Below are 24,913 nucleotides of genomic sequence, written 5' to 3' on the forward strand. Positions count from 1 at the left end.
CTTGGGAATCAGGTGTAGGAATCAAACTCGAGCAGATTCGAACATCACACCTGCTGGGAGCATATGCCAGCTTTTCCCAACTTTTCGTTGACAGGTCCATGGCTTACGCACTTGCTGGTGGTTGAGTGAAGCCTCTGGTTAAATTGGTGTCTGTTTCACCAACTAGAAAAGCGGGGAGCAGGGGAGAAGATTGCCACTAATGCACTGGAATGAAAGAGAGTACGCAAACCCAAGGTACTAAGAAACTGTGTTATTAAATTACTCCACAAAATGCCCAGTATGTTTTGAGGTGGCCCCTTCTTCAGAGGCAGTGTTATCTTCTGCTTCTTTTCCTGGGATTCTCTGAACCTCAGCAAGCTTTGTGAATCATGAGATTTTTTTTTCTTGGCACCTAGCCTTTTCTCTCTCTCATGTCAATTTCACCCCTAGATTTAGGAATGGACACTTACTGCAGTAGGAAGCTGATCTCCACTGCCCAATCTGTACGCCCAGAGCTTGACAGGCTGTCACGTAGGCACTCAGGGCACTACACAGGTGCTTCTTGTCGCCATTGAACTGACAGGTGTCAAAGACACAGTCATTAAAGTAAGGTGTTGGGTCAATGGCCTCATGGCATTGTCTGAATGGTCCAGAGTTCCTGATGAGGACACCGCAGTAGCTGTTACTCCTCATTGTTCGTACCTGGTCCGGCCCACACATCGGACATTGGTTAGCACAGCTTGCTGAGCATCCCGGGGCTGCCTTCAGCTTCCAGCTGTCTGCTAATTGGATTCCACCCATCGCCTGAGTTCCGTTCTGCATGACAAAGTCATCACTAGCATCCTGATTGGCATTGCCACAGAGTCCACAGACAGCACGGGCATAAGTGTTGGGTATAATGACCCTGGCATAGCTGTTCCAGTCAAAGCTGACTCTCAGGTCAAAGTCTGTCTTGATGACGCCATGGACTCCACTGGTGTAAGCCCTCAGTTTATTCTCATAGGAGAATGGCAGTTCCATAAGGATTCCATTGACCTGGAAAACACATGGAAGAGACTGTCAAAGGCTTTCAGAGAAAGGTTTAAGACGATGTATTCAATGCACAGTTTATGAGTTGTCCTATAGAATAGGAGTGTGCAAACCAGTTCGACTCGGCCCGTGGTGATAGGGGGGAGTGCCGGTAGGGCCTAGGGAAACTGCTGCCAGCCTGCCCCAACAAGCCCTTTTTCAAGCTAGTATGGTTCCCGATGCTTGTAAAAGGGTATCTGGGTCAAACCGGGCCGGACCAGACTCGAACCGAACTGCCCGGAGCAGTTCCGTGCACACCCCTGCTATACCATCTATTGCCTTTCCTTGGCCAAAGCCAGATAAAGAAATTACTTGCAAAAGGCCCTGAAACTCGGGTCCACTTACATGCAAAGCACATGAATTATAGACTTTCAGAGAGAGTTGCTGTGGCATAGTAGCTAATTACTACTACTACTACTATTTATATACTGCTTTTTGACAAAATTTCCAAAGCAGTTTACAGAGAAAAATAAAGAAAAAACTAGCAGACCCCAGCGCATTGCATCTGTGCTGCTAATTTGTCACTGCACTTTCTTTCCCCTGCCGGCACCCGTCTGCTCTCACCTTTCCCTCCCCACCCGCCAGGAGCGCTTTCCTTCCCCACCAGGCACCCAGCCAGGTTCCTCTCAGTGATGCGGCTCCTGTTCTCGCCTTTCCCTCCCTTGCCCGCCAGCCCAGCAGTACAGTGGTCCCTCGACTTACGAAGATAATCCGATCCGAACGCACGTTCGTAGGTCGGAATTTTCGTAAGTCGAAAAGTGCATCCACGGAGGTCCGGAACACTCGTATGTCGAGGAAACCGCATCTAAAGATTCGTAGGTCGAGGAAGCCGCATCTAAACTGGCAACGACTTCCGGTATTTTTTGTCGTTCGTATGTCGAAATCTTCGGATGTCGAGTGCTTCGTAAGTCGAGGGACCACTGTACTTTCCTTCCCCCATTTTCTCCCCCCTCCTCCTGGCGGCCAGGCCAGGCCAGAGCCCTCCTCCTCCTCAGCCCGATGGCCACTTCACCCTTCGGCTGTCCGCTTCCTCCTAACCCTCACCACCTGCCCTAACCCTAACGCCCTCGCCACCCACCCCGCCACCTTCTGGGCCAGTTTGCTTCTCCCCCGTCTCTCCATGAGAGTTCCTTGCGAGAGTTCGGCAGCTCTCACAAGTTTCCTCTGACACAGTCCCCTGAATCCACGCATGGACCATCTTAGTGAAATAAATATATAGATAAATAAGAGGGTTCCCTGTCTCCAAAGAGCTGACAATCTAAAAAAGGAATAATAAGGTAAACACCAGCAACAGCCACTGGAGGGATGCTGTGTCGGGGTTAGAGAGGCCCAGTTGCTCTCCCCCTGATAAATATAGGAGAATCACCACTTTGAAGCATGCCTCTTTGTACTTTGAAAGGTGCACAACAACTTGATTTGTTATTGTGCAAATCAGACACAAAATGTACCGTTCCCCCTCCCCCAAACAGTAAAGTTCTAAAATAATATTTGTGCAGTTCAAAAATTAAAGCCATGCAAATTTTGTTATATCAGATGATGCAAAGTGAATGATAACCATGAGAAAAGGGAATTGAATCCTCCAGCTTCCTCTGTATCCCAGCTCCTGATGAAACACACTCATTTCTCCTCGCCTTTACAAAGATGCCTCCCATAGACACCATTCCTGCTCCCAACAGAGGCTTTCCCAGTCAGCATAACACTCTTTGCCTATAGTGCTGTTATAGTGCTGTCAAATTCCCAGTTCTGATTATTTTCTCCCCCTCCAAATGGCATCAAAATGCCATGCAATCTTACTCTAGACACCACAGTTTAAATGCACAGAGGAGGAAATACTTTGTGCATGAATCACATCAAGGTTGTTATAAGGATTAAGAACATAGGAAACTGCCTTATACCAAGTCAGACCATTGGTCCTTCTAGCTCAGTATTTTTTGATTGTGAGTCCTTTGGGGGACAGGGGACCACTTATTTTATTTACTTCTATGTAAACCACTTTTACAGCTTCTGTTGAAAAGCGGTAGATAAATAGTAGTAGTAGTAGTAGTAGTAGTAGTAGTAGTAGTAGCAGTAGTATTGTCTACACAGACTAGCAGCAGCTTCTCCAAGGTTGTAGGCAGGAATCTCTCTCAGCCCTACCTGAAGATGCCAGAGAGGGAACTTGGACCTTGGAACACCGCCCAGGGCCTTGGGATGGATAGGACAGTATAGAAATGCAATTTGATTGATTGATTGATTGAAATAAACCTTCCACATGCAAGCATGCAGAAGCTCTTCCCAGAGTGGCCCCATCCCCTGAGAGGAATCTCTTACAGTGCTCACGCATGTCTCCCATTCAAATGCACACCAGGGCAGACCAGCTTTCCTCCCACTACAACTTGATCCTTCCTGGGAAGCAGTTTGAACACTCAAAACACTGCACAATTACAGCGAATGTCCTGCCTGCCTCCACCCCCACCCCCACCGTGCAGAGTTGTACCTGGATCTTGCCTGGATACTGGTGGCTTAGACTTAGGTTCATGTTGTAGACCTCCAGAACTAGCCCTTTGGGTTGGTCTGCCACGGTGTCTCGGAAGTGATCTTTTACCAGGACCAGAAATGGAGTGAGGGTGGGGTCGCTGGAGCAGACGCCCGCCACCTGATACATGCAGGTTCCCTGGAACGTATCCCGCCTCCCATCAAAACCATACTTCCTTCCATCAAAGGTGGTGTAGTGACGGTTTCCAGATATGACGCAGGTGAAGTCAGTGATGGCGTGGCATCCCCGGATCCCATTGACCACGCCGCATCTCGTATTGGCCTCACAGGAAGCCATGATGCACACAACCTTGCCTAGGTGGGGGTCACATTTGCAGTGCGACTGGCACTCCTTATCAGCCCAGAACTCCTCCCCTGGCTTGTAGATTGTGCCATTGTGAGTGCAGTTGCAGGTCTCCACTGGGACACACTTCTCAGCACTCAGGACGTAGCCCTCGTCACACTGGCAGATTTCTGCACAGGTGTCGTCACATGTGGAGGGAGCTGTCCGGTCAGAGCAGGTTGCTGGGCAGGCATTTCCACAGGCCTCGTAGTGACTGTTCTCAGGACAGGAGAATGACCCTGGAATGGGATTTGAATGGAACAGTTATCCAAGCCATCCAGGGAAATTCAGATCAGTCAATTTCTCAAGATGCCTTAATTGTGAAGATAAATCTTGGTAAACATGCATGTAATTGAATGGCCAAAACACTGCTTCTGCATAGCAATCTGACCTGCATGCCTCTAAACTGAAAGAAAGAAATTCCTAAGAGAAGACAAAGCTAAACCTTTTACATGCAGAATTAAGAAACAAATGTATCTGGGTTTTTATCTCAGCTTTTGAATGCTTACTGCGATTTGTGTTTGGGATCATCTGCTCTTTTAAATTGGCTCCGTTTCTTGACTTTAAATATGGGTTTTATTCTTGCTGTTTTATTGTATGTTGTGGATTTGATATTTTGTTTTTGTTCTTACTCTAACTTTTGCTATGTGCATCACCCTGGGATGACAGAGAAGGCAATTAATAAATTCAAAAACAAGAGTTCCCTGGACATAGGCAGCAGACATTTAAAATTAAATAGGGTGCATGCAGACAGGCAGAACCCACAGGTCTTCAATCAGTAGTTGCTGAATATGAGTTTGGCCTTCAAAAAAAGTTATGATAATGATGCTGGACTGTGTGAGGTGAATGTTTATCAAGCTGATATATTTCCTGCTCTTTTTGATCAAGCCCTCCTCCATCCCTCCTCAGCATTGAGTTCCATTAGCTCCACCCACCTCATTGTCTGTTAACTATCAATGAATGTCTGCAAACATTCTGCTCCCTTGAGTAACACTGGAGCAGTCTGGGTTTTTTTCCTCCCCTTAGGCTTATTTTTCATCAGATCTTTATGAAACTGATACATCTGTGGGTTACCACAGGTCTTCCGGTACATCTCTCTTGCTTGCATGTGCTCTGGTTATGCAACCATAACTATCTTAACATACCAGCTCTTTCAGAAATAGACATTAGATATTGTATATAGGGGTGTAATGACGGGGTTGGCAAATAGGGGGAGTGCCCTCCCAAATGATAATTCGATCCCTCCGTATCAAAGCCTTTTGCCAAAAATCTCCTTTCTGGTGACTGATCCCCCAACTCTCCTCGTCTGCCAATGTTTGTCTCTGCTCCCCCAATGAAGAATGTCTCTTCTTGCTACTCTTGGGACTGCAGTGGTAGCCAGATTATTCCTAGCCAGAAGGTAAAGGGTAATTGTTTACCTTGAGCACCTGCAGGGAGGCGGAGTGGGGTGGGGTGGTGGGATTCATATACTAATGGACTCTCGATATACCAGTCGGTCCTATAATTAAGGGCTGACAAAAGGAAATACCTTTTCACACAACACAATTAATCTAAGGAATTCTCTGCCACGAGATGTGGTGATGGCCACTAGCTTGGATGGCTTTTAAAGGGGCTTAGACAGATTCATGGAGGACAGGTCTATCAATGGCTACTAATCTGGTGGCTATAGGCCACCTCCAGCCTTAGAGGTAAGATGCCTCTCAATACCAATTGCAGGGGAGCAACAGCAGGAGAGAGGGCAGGCCCTCAACTCCTGCTGTAGGCTTCCAGCAGCATCTGGTGGGCCACTGTGTGAAACAGGATGCTGGACTAGATTGGCCTTGGGCCCGATCCAGCAGGGTTGTTCTTATGTTCTTACCAGCTTTTAATCGCGTACACGGATACAGACTTTTCTCATCTCATACATTTGTGTTACCCACCTAAGTTTTTCCTATTTTAAGTAAAGTTTCTTACTTAAGTTCTTCTGATACTGAGTCGTTTCTCCAGAATCCGCTAACAACCACACCCCTAAGTGCACAGCATCCTATCTCATTAACTCATTAGAAGGAATTATATAACGATGCTTGGAATGCAGGCTACGCTCTTGCTATGCTTCACCAGATTTCATACACATATTAATTACCAGGTGGGTAAAAAGATGGTGGAACGAAGCCATAGCCTTCAGAGTCTCTGCCACCAAAGGCCAAGACACCAAAGGGAGATGCAGGGTGCTCCAGAAAGATGCTTCTGGCCTCTGGGTCCAACTTGTATACGCCCCATGAATAGTCTGAGCCAGGGATCTCTCTCCAGTGCACGCCCATAACAACACTCTTGTCCTTTGTTATCCTGCTGGTTTCAGAGCTTTTGGCTAAGATGGTGACAAAATTGTCGAAGCCTTCTATCCCATTAACCTGGTAGGAGCGACTGTAGCTTCTTAGGTCTGGGATGTTGATGAGGAATGTGTCATAGGTCATCTTGATCCTTTCGCCCGTGTAGAAGAAAAGGACCTGGATTCCAGCATCAGCTGAGATGTAAAGCACCTGAGGGAACTCAGCTTCCAGTTGCCTGACTTCCCCAGCCAACAGGCTGAGAACATTCTGTGTAGGCCCCACGCGATAATCAATACGAGTGTTTTGGGCAGCCACTAAGAAGACGATGTCGAAATCACTTTGGAAAGACAGGGGAGGAACAAGGAACTTGGTGCCCCAGCTGGAGACTGGAAGTAGCTGTTCCACAACGTGGTCGAGATTATGGCTGTTCTTCATGTTGGCATGCCCACTCATGACTGCCACTGGCTCCGAGGACTGGATTCTGGTGCCGGACAAATCGTATGCACTCTGCAGCTGGATAACTTGGAATGCCTCAAGAGAAACAGTGAGTGTGCTTCCTGCAGGGTAGTGCTTTCTGTTGAATATCACACCCCCTTTCAGATAAATATCAACGGAAGTGGGGGAATCCCAGGCTATGATGGCAAACTCTTTTAAGTAGCGTGCTGATTGCAGCACCGATGGGGTCACCACATAATACTCTGTGCCGAGCTCCTGGACGGGATAGACCTTTGTGGCTCCAGTGGAGAGTGCTTTCCTGTGCAGCAAGACCACCGATACGTCTTTGTCAGCCTGAATCAAAATGGACTGATCAAATGTCTTACTCCCAATCATTTCTGCACCTTCTGGGATTGGCACAGATATTGTCTCGCCCTCTCCAATTGAATAACTTTTCTGGTACATTGATTTGTTTATGGTCACAGTAACTATGGTGGAGCTTTGGGAAGCAGTGAGGAACAGCTTGATTTCTGTCTGCAGTCTTCTGTCCCCGTTTTGCATAATAGCTGTGATGAATTGTTTGCGATGGGATGCAGCTGTGGGGGCACCTGAAGGGAGGAGAAAAGGAGACGAAGAAGACTATATCAACATAAACAGTGTTGGCACCAGGAAAAAAATTAAGTGGGGGCCACAGAAGGAGCAAAGTGCATGTATAGGCGGGCGAACTGTGTCCCTCATATTCAATTTCTGAAACAGAAATGTGGAGGCGGTGGGAGGGCAAACCACTTTTCTAGTGGGGTGGGGGTGCTTCCTCCCTACCCCACCCCAGTCACCTTTGAACATAAAGAAGAAAATAAAGTCTCAAAGCGGCCTTTCTTTCCTGTTCTTTGGCACATCAGAAGTCCTATTCACAAGCTATCAACCTATAAATCAACCTATGGAATTCTCTGCCTCAAGATGTAGTGACAGCCACCAGCCTGGATGGCTGTATGAAGGGCGCAGATAGGTTCACAGAAGACAAGTCTATCAATGGCTACTAGTTGGACTAGGACCGGGAAGACTCGAGTACAAATCGCTATTCAACCATGAAACTCACTGGGTGACTCTGGGCCAGTCATGTGTCTCTCAGCCTAACCTACCTCACAGGGTTGTTGTGAGAATTAAAATAACCATGTAGACTGCTCTGAGCTCCTCAGAAGAAGAGCGGGATATAAATATAAGTAAGTAAGTAGATGGATGGATAGATGGATAGATGATGGACAGATGGATAGATAGATAGATAGATAGATAGATAGATAGATAGATAGATAGATAGATAGAGATAGTCTGGGGGATATAGGCCATCTCCAGACTAGGAAGCAAGATGCCTCTCAATCCCAGTTGCAGGGGAGCAAGAGCAGGAGAGAGAGGATGCCCTCACCTCGTGCCTGTAGGCTTCTCAGAGGCATCTGGTGGGCCACTGTGTGAAACAAGATGCTGAGCTACAGTTGTACATTCAGGGATGGAGCCATAGCTCAGTGGGACAGCACCTGTTTTGAATGCAGGTGGCATCTGGCGCAGACATGACTAGTGTTTTTCACTGAATCTCAGTCGTTACCTGTGCTAATGCAACCCATGACTCCATCTTGGATCTCGCAGTTCTCATTAGGGGCACAGCTGTGGGCCTCACAGTTCACCACTTGGCCTGGGATGAAGATGCAGCTTTCCCTGCATTCATTCAACAGAATCTTCTCGTTGGGCTGTTGCGAAGTTTGAAAACAATGTGAGAAAGCAATAGAATTGGAGCTGGTACCCTAACCCTACCCAAACAATCAAAGGGTATTATTTATGATTGGCAAGCCTTTGCAACTGATCCATTCTGTATTTTCTGGGGTTATCTGCAGGGTTAGGTTAGTAAAGACCACTTTAAACCAGTTTGGAACATATTGGCTGCAAAAATCTCAACTGCCTTAAAATGGTAGGACTCTAGCCTTTCTTCCCAAAGCTTTCCCCACAAAGCTCTTAACAGAAGGCTTTGTCTCTCTTAAAGTAGGGGTGTGCAAACAGGCTTGAATCCAAACCAGTTTGATATTGAACTGGTTCAGTTTGAAGGTTCGGGGTTGAGCCGAAACCCCACCCCCTGGTTTGGCTCAACCCTGAACATGAACTGCCCCCACCCCCATTCGGGGGTTCGGTGAGCCTTTTCTAAAAACAAAACAAAACCAAAAAGCCACCCTCCGAGGGGCTTCTCTAAGTGGTGGTGGTGGGTCCATGGAGGTTCCCCCTCCCCACTCTAGCCTTCCTACCTTTACAACTCTCCTGGTTCAGGTGTCTTCGCCCTTTCCCAGACTATTCCCTGGTGCAGTGGCCATTTTGGAGGCCAGATGGTCATGACCCGGCCAAGCAGGGCCCCACTGAACAGGGCCCTGCTTGGTGGCCCCACTGAACAGGGCCACCGCACCAGGGAATAGGCCCAGAAAGGGCCAAAGATGCCCGAACCAGGCAAGTTTAAAAGGAAGGAAGGCTGGAGCGGGGAGGGGGAACCTCTGTGGATACACACCCCGCCACCTTGGAGAAGCCCCCCTGAGAGGGTAAGTTTTAAAAAAAAATTAAAAGCTTGTCAACCCACCCCCACCCCCCTGACCAAACCAAATGGGTAGGGAGGTTTCGAAGTGGGCCAAAGCCAAACTGGCCCGGTGCGGTTCTAGTCTGGTTCGAATTCGAACCGAACTGGGCCAGATGGTTTTGTGCACATCCCCATCTTAAAGGGCCCTCCCAGCACTGAGAAAAGTGCAGTACTGTGTGAAGGTCAGCACAGTGGGGAATGGCTCTTACACTGAAGGTGTTTTGCCAAACTGTCCCCTGCTTGGAAAACAGTGACTATCACTGATCTAGGTTGACAGATGTAAGTTTATTCGGTCATAAGTATTTCACAACTGATAGAAAGACTTGGATCCTAGTAATTGACTCCTGAGAAATGCTGGAGGTGATTGTAAGATCTCGTGAGATGTGTCTGGAACTAAGCAAGCATGGACAGGATGGACAATAAAATAAGAACAAACAAAAGACCTGATCCTTAATATCAGTATTGACCACCACAAATGGGGAATGGGAGAATAAGCTTCAGAAGACCAGCTACCTTGTAGTAGCGCCCATTCTTGACAAATCCACAGCTTTCCATGGTAACACAACCAAGACCATCAAAGAAGAAGCCATCATTACACTCGCAGCCCTCTACACAGGTCTCTGGACATCTTCTGGGGTCTGTGATGTTGGCACAGCTGGTGGAGCAGAGATCAGCACAGATCTCATAGCGGCTGTTGGCTGGGCAGCTCAGATCTGAATGTGAAGAGTGTATATTTTAGATGAAAAGGTTCCCAGTGCTACTCAAGAGGAGAAGGAATGAAAAGGAGGTGAACTTGGGTACAGGTTCACAGTGAAGACAAACAGATAGACTGCTGAAGGAACAAATCATTAATACTGTTGTTTTATAAATGCTAAGTCTTGGAAGAAAGGACAATGTAAATTTTTTTTAAGGCTGAGATTTTTAAGGATTTTTTTCTGGCTCAAATGATTTCTCATTTGAATAGTTTTTTTCTCAACTCTCCCAGTATTACCGATACTTTATTTACTAGCTGAAGCAGGGAATTTAGAGAAATCACAACAAGGAGAAATAAAATTTGCCTGCTCCATCCCTAACATTTTAGAGTCAGTGTGGCCACTGGGAATCATCAGTTGGGGCCAACACCAATGGGCAACCCACACTCCCTACCCTACAAACTCTGGAGACCTCAGAAGAGGAAGAATAGGCTCATCATCCTCAGTACACTTCTTTTCAAGTTATCATTCTTCTATCTACCGGAGCTGGACTTAGGGCTGACTTCTTCTCAGCTCCCCACCCCCAACCGCCACACAGGGCCACATACCCAGGAGGAAATCTCACAGTATCTCATGAGAGCTCTGTATTTTCATGAAGGCAAGGATGCACCTCAGTCACCTTGGCAATTGGAATACCAAGGTTGCCTACCGCTGATGTATCTCAACTGCTGCTGAACTACAACTCCCATAACCTGGGAGTTGCAACTCCCATGCAGGTGCATCGGATGGCTATCTATATAATGCAGACATCTGATGGCTATCCATCTAGCATTGGATAGCCATCGGATACAGATAGAGCTCCCTGACTGGTGGGATGTGCTCCCCATGGAAATAAGAGGTTGATCATCCCTGGAGTCCTTCAAGAGAGCCAACAAGTCCCACCTCTTCTGCTTGGCCTTTAATAATATGTAAGAGGTTTTAAAGGGTTGTGGGGGTAGACCCCACTGACTCCAAGGGCCCGTTTCCTGGGAGCAGGGAGAGTAGCAACAGGCTCGGCAGTGCAACACACACACAATTGCAGCACAATATCCAGCTGGCCTGAGTCGGAAGGAGCCACCAGTGCAGACAAGACAGGGAGACACAGTGGGGCCTTGCCGGGTGCCTGGCAAGGATGTGGTCCAGGAGATGCCACACGCACATGTGAGGAGGTTCTGCCCAGGCTTGGCATGGCAGGAAGGGTGGGGAGATGGAGGAAAGGATCAGACCCACAGGTCAATTCGAATTCAAGCTGGTTTGGGGGCTCTAAGGTTATAGGTGGTATAGAAATGCAACAAACAAACAAACAAACAAACAAACCTTAGAACCCCAAAATTGGCTCCGACCTGGCCTGGGGGGATTCGGCTCGAGGTCGAACTGAACTGGTCCCTGTCTGGCCCGAAGGTGAGCCTTCAAACCGGCCCAGTGTGATGGTGAACTGGCTCGACCTTGAGCTGATTCGCACATCCCTACCAGGACCCTGCATGCTCTGAGGGCATCCTGTCACAGGCAGGTGGCAACCCTGAGATCCAGCCACCAGGCGTCCTCCCCATGAAACCTACCCACGGGTTTTTAAAAGGGTTTTATGTTAATATTTTAAATGCTTTTATTTTATGTTAATAGCTTAAATCATTTTATTTTTTGAACCACTCTGAGCCACTTTTGGATGGGCGGTAGAGAAGTGAAATTGATACAGAAGCATTTTAAAATGAAATGAGTTTGTCCCTGCACACCAAATGGGCCACCTGCCAGCCTCCTAGCTCACCTCACCTCCAGACTACTCCCTCTGATTCAAACATAGATCCACCATGGTTGGAACTTGTCACTGAAGAACAGAAATCTGCACACATCTCCAGACCTCAAACCATTTAAGGTCGTGAAAACCCTCATAACAGATTGTTCCCTGGGATAATGGGAAGTCAACTGAAATGCTGCTCCCATTGGATCTCTTCAGTTACACATCTCCCAGTGCTCACTAATACTCACGGCAGAAAGATGGACTCCTCCAAAGCTGGACAGAGACCCTGGCCTCTTGGCAGGCAGACATGTAGCTCTGGATACTGTTGCACATGACCTTTCTGTCCCCTTTGCCCAGGCATAGGTCGTAGATGCAGTTGTTGAGATACAGGTTGGGGTCTACAGTGCTATGGCAAGCACTGAAGGGGCCATCAGCTGCGATGAGGATCCCACAGTAGTTGCGTCGTTTGTAAATGCTCTCCATCCCGGCTCCGCAGACTGGGCACTCATTGCCAGGACACCCATCCACACAGGATCCTTCTGCCCCAGGGGCTGAAACTTTCCAGACAGCACCGAATACAGTGGCATCAGAGACCAGCCTGCCATCAGGGAGCTGGAATTCGTCATCCTTCTGGCCATTGTAGTTCCCACACAAGCCACCCATCTGGCCCTGGTAGCTGCCTGGGACAGTGACCGTCACGCGGTAAACCAGGTCATAGCTCACAATGAGGCCAAAGTCCGTCTGGACCAGGACTTTAGTGCCATGTTGATAGGCTCGGAGCAGTCCTCCAGAAAGGGTTGCAGGGAGGGGTTGGAACAGACCATTCACCTGCAGGGAGAAAAGCATTTCCCTGTTGAGTAGGGTTACCTTGCCAAGAAGAGTGGGTTGATGGCCATAAACACGCAAAAGAGTAATATTTTATCCTAGTTTTCCAATAATGGGAAACCCAATCGTATCAAACTCATACTGGATAACTGACCTCAATTACAATTTTCTGCAGCATCAGTTATAGATCCAATATTTACTAGAAATTTTGAATCTGAGGAAGGGGGGAAGGGGGAGATTAAAACATATAGGCACTGTTGATCCACATCTTAACCCAAAACATTGATCTGCCACTTTAAGAGCATGCAACGTACAATATACAATTTAGTTATCATTTATCACATAACACAGTATTGTTAGGTAGACTTCTGAAGTTAAAAGTAAAAGTCTGGGAATCGTTTTCAATACATTGCCTAGTGGAGCTGTGGCACCATTATACCAGTCAGAGAAGAGGGAAAGATAAAATAAAAGAAGGAACATGGTGGTGAGCAAAAAAGGTTATCATTTAAATTCTTGGAAATAGTATGTAGACCTCAAGCATAGCTTCAGTCAGAGTTGGCAACCCTAGTTACTGATGTGGGAGGAGAGCTGGTCTTGTGGTAGCAAGCATGACTTGTTGCCTTAGCTAAGCAGGGTCCGCCCTGGTTGAGTATGAAAGGGAGACGAGAAGTGTGAGCACTGTAAGAGATTCCCCTCAGGGGATGGAGCCACTCTGGAAAGAGCAGAAGGTTCCAAGTTCTCTCCCTGGCTTTTCCAAGATAGGGCTGAGAGAGATTCCTGCCTGCAACCTTGGAGAATCCGCTGCCAGTCTGTGATGACAATACTGAGCTAGATAGACCAGTGGTCTGAGAGTGTATATGGCAGCTTCCTAGGTTCCCTTTTAGGAAGCAGAAGGAGGATCATGCAAATTGGGCCTGAGGAGGTGCTCTTGTAGAGGAGCTGATCCACACTGAAGGCTCTCCCTGTGGCCATGGGGAGGGGCTCCTACACTCTGCTCTTGTGCTGCCCTCCCAGCTGAATGGAGGGACCAGAACAAAGTCTTTATACAGCAAGGAATGGATGCAGAGGGAAAGATCTCTGCCAGCTTGACGTATGGACTCACCTTCACTTGCCCCTGCTTGTCCCGCAGTAACGTGAGTGTGATGCCATAGACGTTGACAGAGACCACCTTGGGAACCAAGGCCTTCCCAATCCCCCATTGGCCATTCTCCACATTGACAGTAAAGGGGATCAGGTTCTGGTTTTCTGTGCTGCTCTTCACCAGAGTGTATAGGCAGGTGCCATGGAAGTCAAAGGGCAGCCCATCGAATGAGAGATAGTGAGTGCCCCCAGAAACGGAGCATGTGGCACTGTCGGTGGGTGGCGCTGTCGCGACGGGTGGCGCTGTCGTGGTGGGTGGCGCTGTCGATATGTGATGCTGTGGCAATGTGGTGCTGTCTATGGGGTGGCATTTCTGGATGCCCCCTGACAACTTGCACTCCTCATTGGGGCCACAGGAGAAGGCTTGGCATTGCAGAGTCCCACCACCCTGACACACGCAGCGCTCCTGACATGTTGGGTGGAAAGTCTCTCCAGCCATGTAGTAGCGGCCCTGATGGTAGCAGCCACACTGGGACATGGGGACGCACTGATCGCCACTCTGCACAAAGTCCTCGTCACAGACACAGCCTTCCTGGCACCTGTCCGGGCAGGGGACTGGAATATAGATGCTGCTACAGGTCTGGGCACAGTCCATGGTGCACCGCTCGTAGTGGCTGTTTTCAGCACAAGAAGGACCTGCCAATAAGAAACAAGAGGAGCATGAGTGGCAGGGTGGAGGGGCATAAATAGGGGGAAAGAGCCAGAGTGACATGCCATAAGAATGGCACCAAGCACTTGAAGTTTGCTTTCAGGCTAAGAGCCAGTCTGCATTCTCCTGTAAGAAGCTACCTTAAACCGAGTTACACCATTGGGTCTATCAAGCTCAAGACTGACTGGCAGTAGCTCTCCAAGGTTTCAGGCAGATGTCTTTTCCCAGCCCTACCTGGAGATGCCAGGGATTGAACCTGAGACCTTCTGCATGCAAAACAGGCGCTCTATAGGGGTGTCACGAACTGTTCGACGTCGAAGCGCTTCGCATCGGACTCCTGCCTGCAACCTTGTAAAAGCCACTGCCAGCCTGTGTAGGCAATACTGAACTAGATGGACCAATGGTCTGACTCAGTATAAGGCAGATTCCTAGAATGTTTGTTTTGAGGGTACTTACTGCAAGAAAGGCCAGTTCTCCAAGCATGGAGGGTGGCCCCGGCTGCCTGGCAGGCTGCTGCATAGCTGGCAATAACCGGACACATCACAGTTTTCTGGTGGTATAAGCAGTAATCATACACACAATCTTGGAAGTATCCCTCTGGATTAACTTTGCTGTGACAATCTCGGAAAGGACCGAACTTGTTGGCGATGAGCCCGCACTCCTTGACAAGACTCCGTTGGCGTCGCTTAATGGCTGCTAGGCCCACACACTCTTCTAAGTCAACCTCTCTGCAGCCTGGTACCTCTCTCACTTTCCAGCTCTGACCAAAAGCTGTTGGATCTGGAGCCACATGGCCATCTCTCGTGGTCATGTCATCTTCTGGGTTGCCATTGAAGTTCCCACAGAGACCAGAAAGGGCCCCGGCATAAGTGCTGGGCACAGACACAGCAACCAGGTTTTGCCAGTCAAAGGTGACTGTCAGGTAGAAGTCAGTCTGGAGCACCACCGTTTGCCCTCTCCTGTACATGGAAAAGTCATTGTTTCTGCTCCTGTAGGGCAGGTTGTTCAGCAAGCCATTCACCTAGGACCCATTCGACAAAGGAAAAAAGGGAAATTCAGAAGTGCTATTGTAACATCCCCAGAGCACAAAGTTCAACAACCTCACACAATATCATTTTGAATATATCCAACTCATTTTTTCTTATATGTACTGTGTGCTTTCCTAAAATGTTCAGATACATACATATAAACATAAATTCATACATAAATACAATCTGTTATGGATTCTCTGTGATGCTCAAGCTGGCACACTTGGTCTTACCTCCTTCATTTCTCTCATACTCTGGAACCAATGGTCACCTTCGGACACATCTTAAACTGTGGGTCCAATGGATTTTGGATAAACTGCCAATCCCCCAGTGCTCTTCCAGACTATCACAAGCTGCAGTATGGGAGACCACAAAGGAGGCCGAACTGGCTGCGCGGGCTTCCTCTGACCCTTGAAGGAAAGCCATGCCAGCCAATAGGGTTTAAGAGGTGGGAGGAGCTTCCTCACTAAAGTGTCCCAAACCGGCATCACGAAGGGACCTCTGGACCCTCACTTTTGTAAGTGTAACTTACTTGCAGCTGAGAGTTCCATCAGCGATTTGGAGGAGGAATCGGAACCGTGGCTGGGTCCGGAATCCACAGTTCCGATTATTCCATCATGGAGGGCCAACCTGAGGTCGGTTTGACTCAGGCTTCCCGTGACTTCCGAAGGTGGATTATGGGGAAAGCAGTGCTTGAAGCCAGGTTAATGAATTTTCCTTTAACAATCAAGGGCCAAAAACAGAGATGTGTATGATCAGTTTTGAAATTTTCAAAAACATTGAAAAATGGACATAGGACTAGGGGTGTGCACGGAACCGGCTGGCCTAGCTCGTTTTGAGTCTGAACTGGACTCGAACCCAACTGGGCAAGTTTGGTCCGGCACCCCTCCAAACTCCGCCTCCTAGTTCAGTTCAGTCCGGGGGGGTTGCTGAATTTTTGAAGGGTTTTTTTAAAAAATTATCTTAAAACTGGTCTTTGAGGCGGCGGGGTGTGTGTGTGTGTGTCTGCGAAGTTTCCCCCTCCCACCACTGGCCTTCAAAATGCCCCCTCGGGCCTTTTCTGCCCATTTTTTGGTCCGTTCGGGCCTTCATAAAATGGAGCGGCAGCCAAAATGGCGGCCACCGAGCAAGCACAAATGGCCTCTGTGAGAAGGAACTGATTGCACACCCGAATAGGGAAAAGGACCAGCCTTCAAAGAGCAAAGAACACCTGATAAAACTCACCAGAACCTTTCCAGGCTGTTCTCTGCTCATCACAATGGCTGTGCCATAAACGCTGATCTCCACCCTCTGGAGAAAAGGCACCGACTGGCTGCCTTGATGGTCATTCTGGACAAGCACCAGGAAATCCTCCAGGTCATTTCTCTTCTCACGCAGCCCAGTGAACCGATACACACAGTTGCTCTGGAAGTTGAACCGTTTGCCATCAAAGCTGAGGTAGTGGAGGCCCCCTGAAGCCGAGCAGCTGGTGAAACTGGCGGGGTAGCAGTTCTGGAGGCCGTCCTGCACCTTGCATTGCTCCCCACTCCTGCATCTCGCCGCTTGGCAGGCCACTCGCTTCGTCTCCCGGTCACAAGTGCAGCGTCTCGTGCAGCTGTCGTCTCCCCAGAACTGCTCACCAGGGGAGAAGAGTTTCCCCTCAAAGATACACCCACAGGACGTTGAGGGGATGCACTTCCCAGCATTCAGCACAAAGCCCTCACTGCACTGGCAGGTCTCCACACAAGGCAATGAGGAACAGTTCGTGGGACCAGCTTCGCCGTTGCAGGTGGCAGGACATGGAGGTCCACAGGCCTTGTACTGGCTGTTCTCAGGGCAGGGTAGGTCTGTCAAAGAGACAAGAGAGTCAGCACTACAAGATTACATTACCTGGAATTCCTATGCAAAATATATTTTACCAGATTTCACTAGGAGAGGGGTTCCCAACCTGTAGTACTCCAGATGTTCCTAAACTACAACTCCCATCCTCCTCAGCTACAACTGATTGTGGATTGCACAGGATTCCTGCAAGGTCAAGCAGGATGAAATTACTATTTATTTATCTGTCTATTTATTTAACATATTTGTATACCGCCCAAAACGCAAGTCTCTGGGTGGTTTACAACAAATCTTTCATTTGCCCTTGCAAACTAAATATGCTATAAAAATGGGTCATATAGTGCCCAATGGTTCTCTTTGCCATCATCCTGTCATTCTGAAGTCACTTTCTATTGTTCTCTACATCAGAGAGGACTAGAAACTTGACTGTGGGAGACATTATTTTCTTAAGACGCCATTTCTGTTTTCTGTTCTTCCACTGCAGAAAGAGGAACTGTTCTGGCTATACCCTATAGATATATCTGGGGATGTTCCACATCAGAAAACATTTCCATGAAGGAAGTAAAACCTGCTTCCCTTAGTTCTGAATCCATTCTTCTTTTCAACACACACAGGGATACTCACAGCAGCCAGTGGGTGTCCTCCAGTCTGAAATAGCAGCTCCTTCTCCCTGGCAGGCATCTGCATAGTTCTTCAGTGCATCACACAGCACATTCTTGAGGCCATCATTCAAGCTGACATCAAAGACGCAGTCATCTAGAAAGGGCTGAGGGTCAATCACGGCATGGCACTGGCTGAACGGGCCGTCTCCCCCTTTGTTGATCCAGCCACAGAATGGCTCAGCTTTATACTTCTTGGCTTTCTCGGGGGTGTAGCTTTGGCATTCCCCATTGCAATCATCCCAGCAGAGCTCATGGCCATCCTTCACCTTCCAGCTTCTCCCAAACTCCACAGGATTGGAGGCCAAGCTCCCATCAGGCATGGTAAAGTCATCATCTGGGTCTTCATTGTAGTCGCCACAAAAGCCGCAGAGGCTCTCTGAAAATCTGCTGGAGATCTTCACCGCCAGGTTGCTGTCCCAGTTGTAGGAGACTCTCAGTGAGAAGTCCGTCTCAATATGGACAGAGCTCCCACTCTGGTAGAGCCTCAGTTTCCCCTCCTGCAGGGAGATGGGCAGCTGGGACTGCTGGTAATTCACCTGCACGAGAAGTCAAATACAACCAATGGAATAGGTAAAGACAAAGTGTGCCGTCAAGTCAGTGGAGACTCATGGCGACCACAGAGCCCCGTGGTTGCCTTTGGTAGAATACAGGAGGGATTTGCCATTGCCATCTCCCACACAGTCTGAGATGATGCCTTTCAGCATCTTCCTATATCGCTGCTGCCCGATAGAGGAGTTCCCCATAGTCTGGGAAACATACCAGCAGGGATTCGAACCGGCAACCTCTGGCTTCCTAGTCAGGTCATTTCCTCACTGCGCCATTAGGTGGTCACCAATGGAATAAGGAGAATGTTAGTTGATGTTCTGCTAAATAAGATGAATTTAGAGTAGGAATGTTTGCTACCACAAGACCAGAGGAGAGCTGGTCTTGTGGTAGCAAGAATGACTTGTCCCCTTAGCTAAGCAGGGTCTGCCTTGGTTGCAGATTAATGGGAAACTATATGTGTGAGCACTGTAAGAGATTCCCCTCAGGGGATGGAGCTGCTCTGGGAAGAGCATCTAGGTTCCAAGTTCCTTCCCTGGCAGCATCTTCAAGACAGGGCTGAGAGAGAGACTCCTGCCTGCAACCTTGGAGAAGCCGCTGCCAGTCTTTGAAGACAATACTGAGCTAGATAGACCAATGGTCTGACTCAGTATAAGACAGTGTCCTGTGTTCATACCACGAATTTTTATATATTGCTTTTCAACAAAAGTTCCCAAAGCAGTTTACATAGAGAAATAAATAAATATTTTTTAAAAAAGATGGCCTCCTGTTCCCCAAAGGGCTCACAATCTTAAAAGAAACCTAAGATAGACACCAGCCACAGCCACTGGAGAGATGCTGTGCTGGGGTTGGATAGAGCCAGTTGCTCTCCTCCTGCTCAATAAAGAGAATCGCCAGTTTAGAAAGGTGCCACTTCGCTCAGTTCGCGGGGATGTAACAATTGTGAGAAAGGGATTTAAAGTAATAGGAGGCCTGGAAAGCAAGAGAAAAGCATGTTTGTCTTTCAGACTTACCCTCACAAGTCCAATCTCATTTCTGGCCATCGCAATGATGGTGTCATAGACTCTGACTGTCACAGAACCAACGTAAGAACCATGAGCATTGCCCCTGTTCTCGTTCTTGGCCTCAACGCTGAAGAAAGGAAGAGTCGGATCTAGACTGCAAGTCTTGGCAATGGTATAGGTGCAGGTGCCCATGAAGTCAAAGTGCTTTCCGTCGAAGGTGTGATAATGAGGGTCTCCATAAGCCCTGCAGATGGATCCAGATTTTGGTACACACATCGGCTGACCTCTTAAGATCTCACACTGCTCCTTACTTCCACATTTCATTGAGCTGCATGAAGACACTGGTTGGCCTAGAACAGAGCAATTGCAATGTAAGTGGAGTAAGACCAATTGGAAATCAGTGCTCACGATGTTAGGGAGATGAGGTCATCGCTCCATGGCAGTGCATCTGCATGCAGTTGGATCCAGGTGCAATCCATGGCATCTCCAGGTAAGACTGGAAAATATTCATCTGGAACCCTGGAGAGTTACTGCCAGTCAGAGTAAACAGTACTGAGGCAGACAAGGGACTGGGGATAGACCTGGGAGGTAGGGGAAATGCGGGGCAGGCAACAAGAGGAAAGACTGATAACCCCTGTGTTAGTCAGTGCAGAATATTGGTAATGGCAGCAGCCATAGGCAGAGATGGAAAATGGAAAGATTCCTTTTACATTCCAGTAGTCACCCAGTGAGATTCTAGAACTGGCATATGTGTCCACATGACCTTTAGACTGCAGTCCAATTACCCATTCAGAACAAGGAAGCACCAGTATTATGCATATATATGAGAATACTTACTGGAAGGGCAAAGGGAAGAATAACCATAGCCCTCCATGTATGAAACTCCAAAGATGTAGAGTCCAAAGGGTGTGCTGGGATGCTCCAGGGAGAGGGCACGATCTTCTCTGCCCAGTCTATGTTCAGCCCAGGAATATTCTGTGCCTGGGATGACTCTCCATTGGATGTTTCCCACGGCCTTCCTCTTGAAGGTGATTCCATTGGATTCTGTGCTTTTGGTTATGACGACAGCATAATTATCAGACTTCCTAATCCCATCGATGTGGTAGGATGTGCAATAGCTTGTCAAGGCTGGGATATTGATGAGGAAGGGGTCATAGATCCCTACTCCTGTTTTAGCACCAGTGAAGAAGAAAAGAACCTGGATTCCAGCATCAGCAGAGATATAAAGAGGGTGAGGGCGTTTTACCTCAATCTGGATCACCTGTCCTGCATTTGTATTACGGGAGTTTTGTGTCGGCCCAACTTGGTATCTGATTAAAGTGCTCTGGGAGGTGACAACATACACCACATCAGAACTACTTTGGATGGACAGTGGGGGGACAATGAACGTGGTACCCCAGCTGGAAACAGGCAGGAGCTGTTCAACAACATGGTCGCACTGTGTGTTTTGTTTAGCGCAGCTGTGCCCACTCAAGACAGCCACAGGCCCACTTGATTCAACCCTGGTGCCAGATAAATCATCCGAGCTTTGCAGCTGGATTGTTTGGAAGGGTTCGAGGTCAACAACAAGCCTGCTACCTGCAGGATAATCCCGCCTTTTGAATCTCACAGCCCCTTTCAGATGAATGTCAACTATAGTGGGGTCTTCATGGGCCACCACAGCAAATTCCTTGAAAGTGTTTGACGTGTCACCCACCGGAGTGACCACGTAATACAACAAGCCCAGCTGTTGGACTGGATATACGACTGTGGCAGCACTTGAATAATTCTTGTAGTTATAGGAGAAGACTGAGATGTCTTTGTCAGCTTGGATCAACATAGTCTTATCAAAGGTGTTGGTCCCCAACATCTCTACGAAGCCTGGGAGATGAACAGACACTGTCTGTCCTGCATTGATGGTAGCTCTCTGAAACGTAGAGTTGTTCACTATCACTGTGACAGACGTTGCAGGATGGTACCCAGTGATGAGCAGCCTGAAGTCTGCATTGGGTACTTCTTGCCAGTAGTTCTGCAGAAAGGCTGTGACAAATTCCTTCCCTCTGGGATCTGCTCCACAAGGGCCTGAAGGAGATGAGAAGGAATTACTTGAAAAAGTCAAAGATCATAATGTTAATAATATGGGCAGACACAATTTGGGATACTGTCGACTGTCTGGAATACTTGACTTTTGGAATGGAGTCTTACTGGACTGGAATACTGTCTATGAATTGAGTAGTGTTCAAGCTCTAAGAATATTGAATCTTCTCATCTGATGAAGGCCATATTTGATTTGCAAGTGCTGATGAAAAGGAAAAGAAGCCCCTGTTTGGAGCCATTCTGAATATGATCAGCACTGGGGAGAAGAGCTAGTCTTGTGGTAGGAAGCACTAACTGTCCCCTTTGCTAAGCAGGGTCTTCCGTGGCTTGTAAGATATTCCCCTTAGGGGATGGGGCCACTTTGGGAAGAGTGTCTATATGCTTTCATGCAGAAGGTGCCAAGTTCCCTCCCTGGCATCTCCAAGATAGGGCTGAGAGAGACTTCTGCCTGCAACCTTGGAGAAGCCACTGCCGATCTGTGTAGATTTTACTGAACTAGATGGACCAGTGGTCTGACTCAGCGTTAAAAGGCAGCTTACTATATTCCTATGGTGCCCTCCCTCCATGTCTTTAAAAACCCTTCTCTCTTCATGCACTGATACTCATAGATGCTGAAGGAGAAGTACTCGGCACCAGTAAACTTCCAATCTTATTCCAAATGTCCATTATTGCTGCTTGAATGAGAGAAAATCCGGTGGATGTTCTCAATCCTACTCATAATTTTTCTCTCCTCATTTGCTTCAGTGGCCAGTTAATTCAAAGCAATTTGTGAAATGCATCTTTCACCCTCACCTCTTTGACTGTCTGACCTTTGGGTGTAAACTCCAGACTTGAGATGGCCCCTTGAATTGGAGGCTGAGTTTCATCTACTGTTGGTCTTCCCATCACAATGAGTTAATATTGGTCCATACTGTATATTAATATGGATCTTTGTCTGAATTTATGTACACATCTAATTCTAAAAAGAGAAAGTGGCTCCCTTTAGATGAACATCAGGGAGCTACTTTCACTTCCTTTTGGGCTCTGGGGAAATCTGGAGAGATCCTGCCCATTCCCATTGTACTATGTCACAGAATCTTAGGATAACCATTTGGAAAAGGAAGGAGAGGGTGAGGTGCTCTCCTCCCCAGTTTACTTACCGCCCAATAGTGCCAAACCAGCCAAAATGAAAATGATCCTCTTGATTGCCATGGCTGAAAAACAGGGGGTGAAGGGGAAATATATTCAGAAGAATATTTCTTTCTTTCTTTCTTTCTTTCTTTCTTTCTTTCTTTCTTTCTTTCTTTCTTTCTTTCTTTCTTTCTTTCTAAAAGAACAGATAAATGCTGTGCTTAGGAACATGGGAAGCTGCCTTGTGTAGAATCCAAGGGAAAGAGTTGTGGTATGCCAGGATAAGGCAGTGGGGTGGAATTAGGAACATTAACAGTTTAATGAGACAGATATTGTGTACAGAGAGGCAAGCACAGACTGCCTCTTGCTGCTGGCTGTTTGTTAACCCTGCCTCTGTTTTGTTAGTTATCCCTGCATCTTTCCAGCACCTCTTGCTGCTGGCTGCTTGTTAGCCCCGCCTCTACCCCAGGACTGGAATACAAGTAACTAAAGCCCCATTCAAAACCTGGCCTGGATCAAGGAATGGATTAACCCAAAACACCACAACTGGGAATGATGGGAGTTGTAGTTCAACAACAGCTGGAGAGCGAAGGTTGCCTTACCCTTGCCTCGAGGTTCCACAGCTCAGGGAGCCACGGCTAGGGCTTATCTACTCAGCAGGGGGAGGGCTGCCGATCTTAAAGGCTACTTGGCTTGGGGGCGACAGTGCTTCCTGCTGATACCTTGACCTTATTGGGTCAGTGAAGAGAGCAGCAGCGATCACCCTCAGGACGATGATGTTGCTCCGAGACTGCTTGTAATCATCTGTAATAATGAGCCGGGGGGCTTGCAGCTTGACCATTTATTAAGATGAGATCCTGCACTGTTGTGGGAGGTGGAGTGTCAATCCCGTTGTTTCACTGGCTGCCTGAATCAATGAAGTTGTGTTATGCCGGAAAGCCAGGCTCTTGCCTGGCGTGCAGTCCAATTAACACACCAAGAGAGTGGAGGTTCAAACTAAAAAGCAGTTTATTCTGCAGAATAGCAAAGGTGGCACTTTGGGAATAATTTCACAAAGCAAAAGGACACCCCTCCTTTCTCAGAGGGGATTTTTATACATTTCCTTAAGTGATTACAGCATTTCACACGTGACAAGCTACCCCCGCCTTCTTTCCCCCTCCCAACTATTATCTAATTCTCCCTAAATATTCATGTCAATATCAGCAATTTCAAAAGAGCACATCAGTGCAATCATGTCTGACTGGCATGAAGTCATGTAGCAATGTCTAACTACCAACTTCCCCTTTTTCCAGACACTGCAGCAACCTTCATGTCAGTTGCACCTATTCTTGTATCATCCTTTAAGCAATTTTGACTATAAAGCCCTTATCCATCAACTTTAAGCTGCAAAGAACTATGTAGGGCAGGAGTTCTCAACCTTAGGTTGATAGACTTCAACTCCCATAATCCCCAGCCCCAATGGCCTTTGGTTTGGGATTATGGGAGTTGAAGTCTAATAACATCTGGGGACCCAAGGTTGAGAATCCCTGATGTAGGGGGAGAGAGCCGTGTTTGCACACAAAATGGAGTCAGTCTGGCCTCCTCATATCAGTTGTGGCCCATTACTTCCAGCAAAGCCTTGTGTCTTCATTGGCATGGGAACAAACTTAGCTTCCTCTCCACTACTCCATGCAGTAGTGATCTCACCAGTGTTCCCTCTAACCGGGATTCCCAGATGTTGTTGACTACAACTCCCAGAATCCTCAGCCAAAGGCAACTGCAGTTGGATATGCTGGGAGTTGTAGTGAACAACATCTGGGAATCCCGGTTAGAAGGAAGAGTGGAGCCCACCCATTGCATTTGGACAGATGTCCTACTATCAGTGCTGGATCACACCCACTACCATGCTAGCAGCAAGGGAGGAGTGTAGGGTCTGGATCTGGATTTCTATCATTTTGCTAGATATTCATGCCACATCCAAAAACTCTCACCGGAGCCTCTGACCTGAAGCAGCAGAAACAGCTTGCTAGTCTGAAAGCATTATTTGCTCACTGCAACTGGACCTTGTTCAAAGTTAATGCAATAGTCTTTGTCACTCAGCCAAAATGTATTGGGAGAAGGGCTGGAAAATAAGCCAATTGTTGAGTAACTAAATTTGTGAGAGTTACGAATTGTTTTTCTCCTGGAGCTTTCCCAGAAGGGTGGCTTTGCTGCAACAGGAAGTGCTTAAGGTTTACAGAGACGTGCACGAAATGAATTTTTCAATTTGTTTCAAATTAAAATTGAATTCCAAAAATTTGTTTCAAATTAGAATAAGATTTGAATATGGTCTGAAAATTCGATTCTAATTAGAATCAAAC

At 47.6% G+C, this 24,913-nt stretch overlaps 1 protein-coding gene across 3 annotated transcripts in view; it reads right to left on the reverse strand.

The window, feature by feature from the left end:
• LOC128332446 (IgGFc-binding protein-like) overlaps positions 1-24,913 on the reverse strand; it is a 32,843-nt gene that overhangs the window by 6,666 nt on the left and 1,264 nt on the right. Inside the window, exons 2-14 of one of the 3 annotated variants that reach the window (XM_053266723.1) lie at positions 22,604-22,754; positions 20,226-21,449; positions 19,398-19,738; positions 17,804-18,377; positions 16,586-17,187; positions 14,790-15,354; positions 13,647-14,320; positions 11,968-12,547; positions 9,767-9,966; positions 8,246-8,387; positions 6,027-7,256; positions 3,524-4,143; positions 450-1,014 (exon numbers count right to left, since the gene is read on the reverse strand). In XM_053266723.1, the coding sequence (XP_053122698.1) occupies positions 450-1,014; positions 3,524-4,143; positions 6,027-7,256; positions 8,246-8,387; positions 9,767-9,966; positions 11,968-12,547; positions 13,647-14,320; positions 14,790-15,354; positions 16,586-17,187; positions 17,804-18,377; positions 19,398-19,738; positions 20,226-21,449; positions 22,604-22,655 (7,369 nt within the window). In that variant the 5' untranslated portion in view covers positions 22,656-22,754. Of the gene's footprint in view, positions 1-449; positions 1,015-3,523; positions 4,144-6,026; positions 7,257-8,245; positions 8,388-9,766; positions 9,967-11,967; positions 12,548-13,646; positions 14,321-14,789; positions 15,355-16,585; positions 17,188-17,803; positions 18,378-19,397; positions 19,739-20,225; positions 21,450-22,603; positions 22,771-24,913 lie in introns of all 3 variants that reach the window. The other 2 variants (XM_053266722.1, XM_053266721.1) reach the window with 2 other exon arrangements.

This window comes from Hemicordylus capensis, chromosome 7 (genome assembly GCF_027244095.1).
Source record: "Hemicordylus capensis ecotype Gifberg chromosome 7, rHemCap1.1.pri, whole genome shotgun sequence".
Lineage (NCBI taxonomy): Eukaryota > Metazoa > Chordata > Lepidosauria > Squamata > Cordylidae > Hemicordylus > Hemicordylus capensis.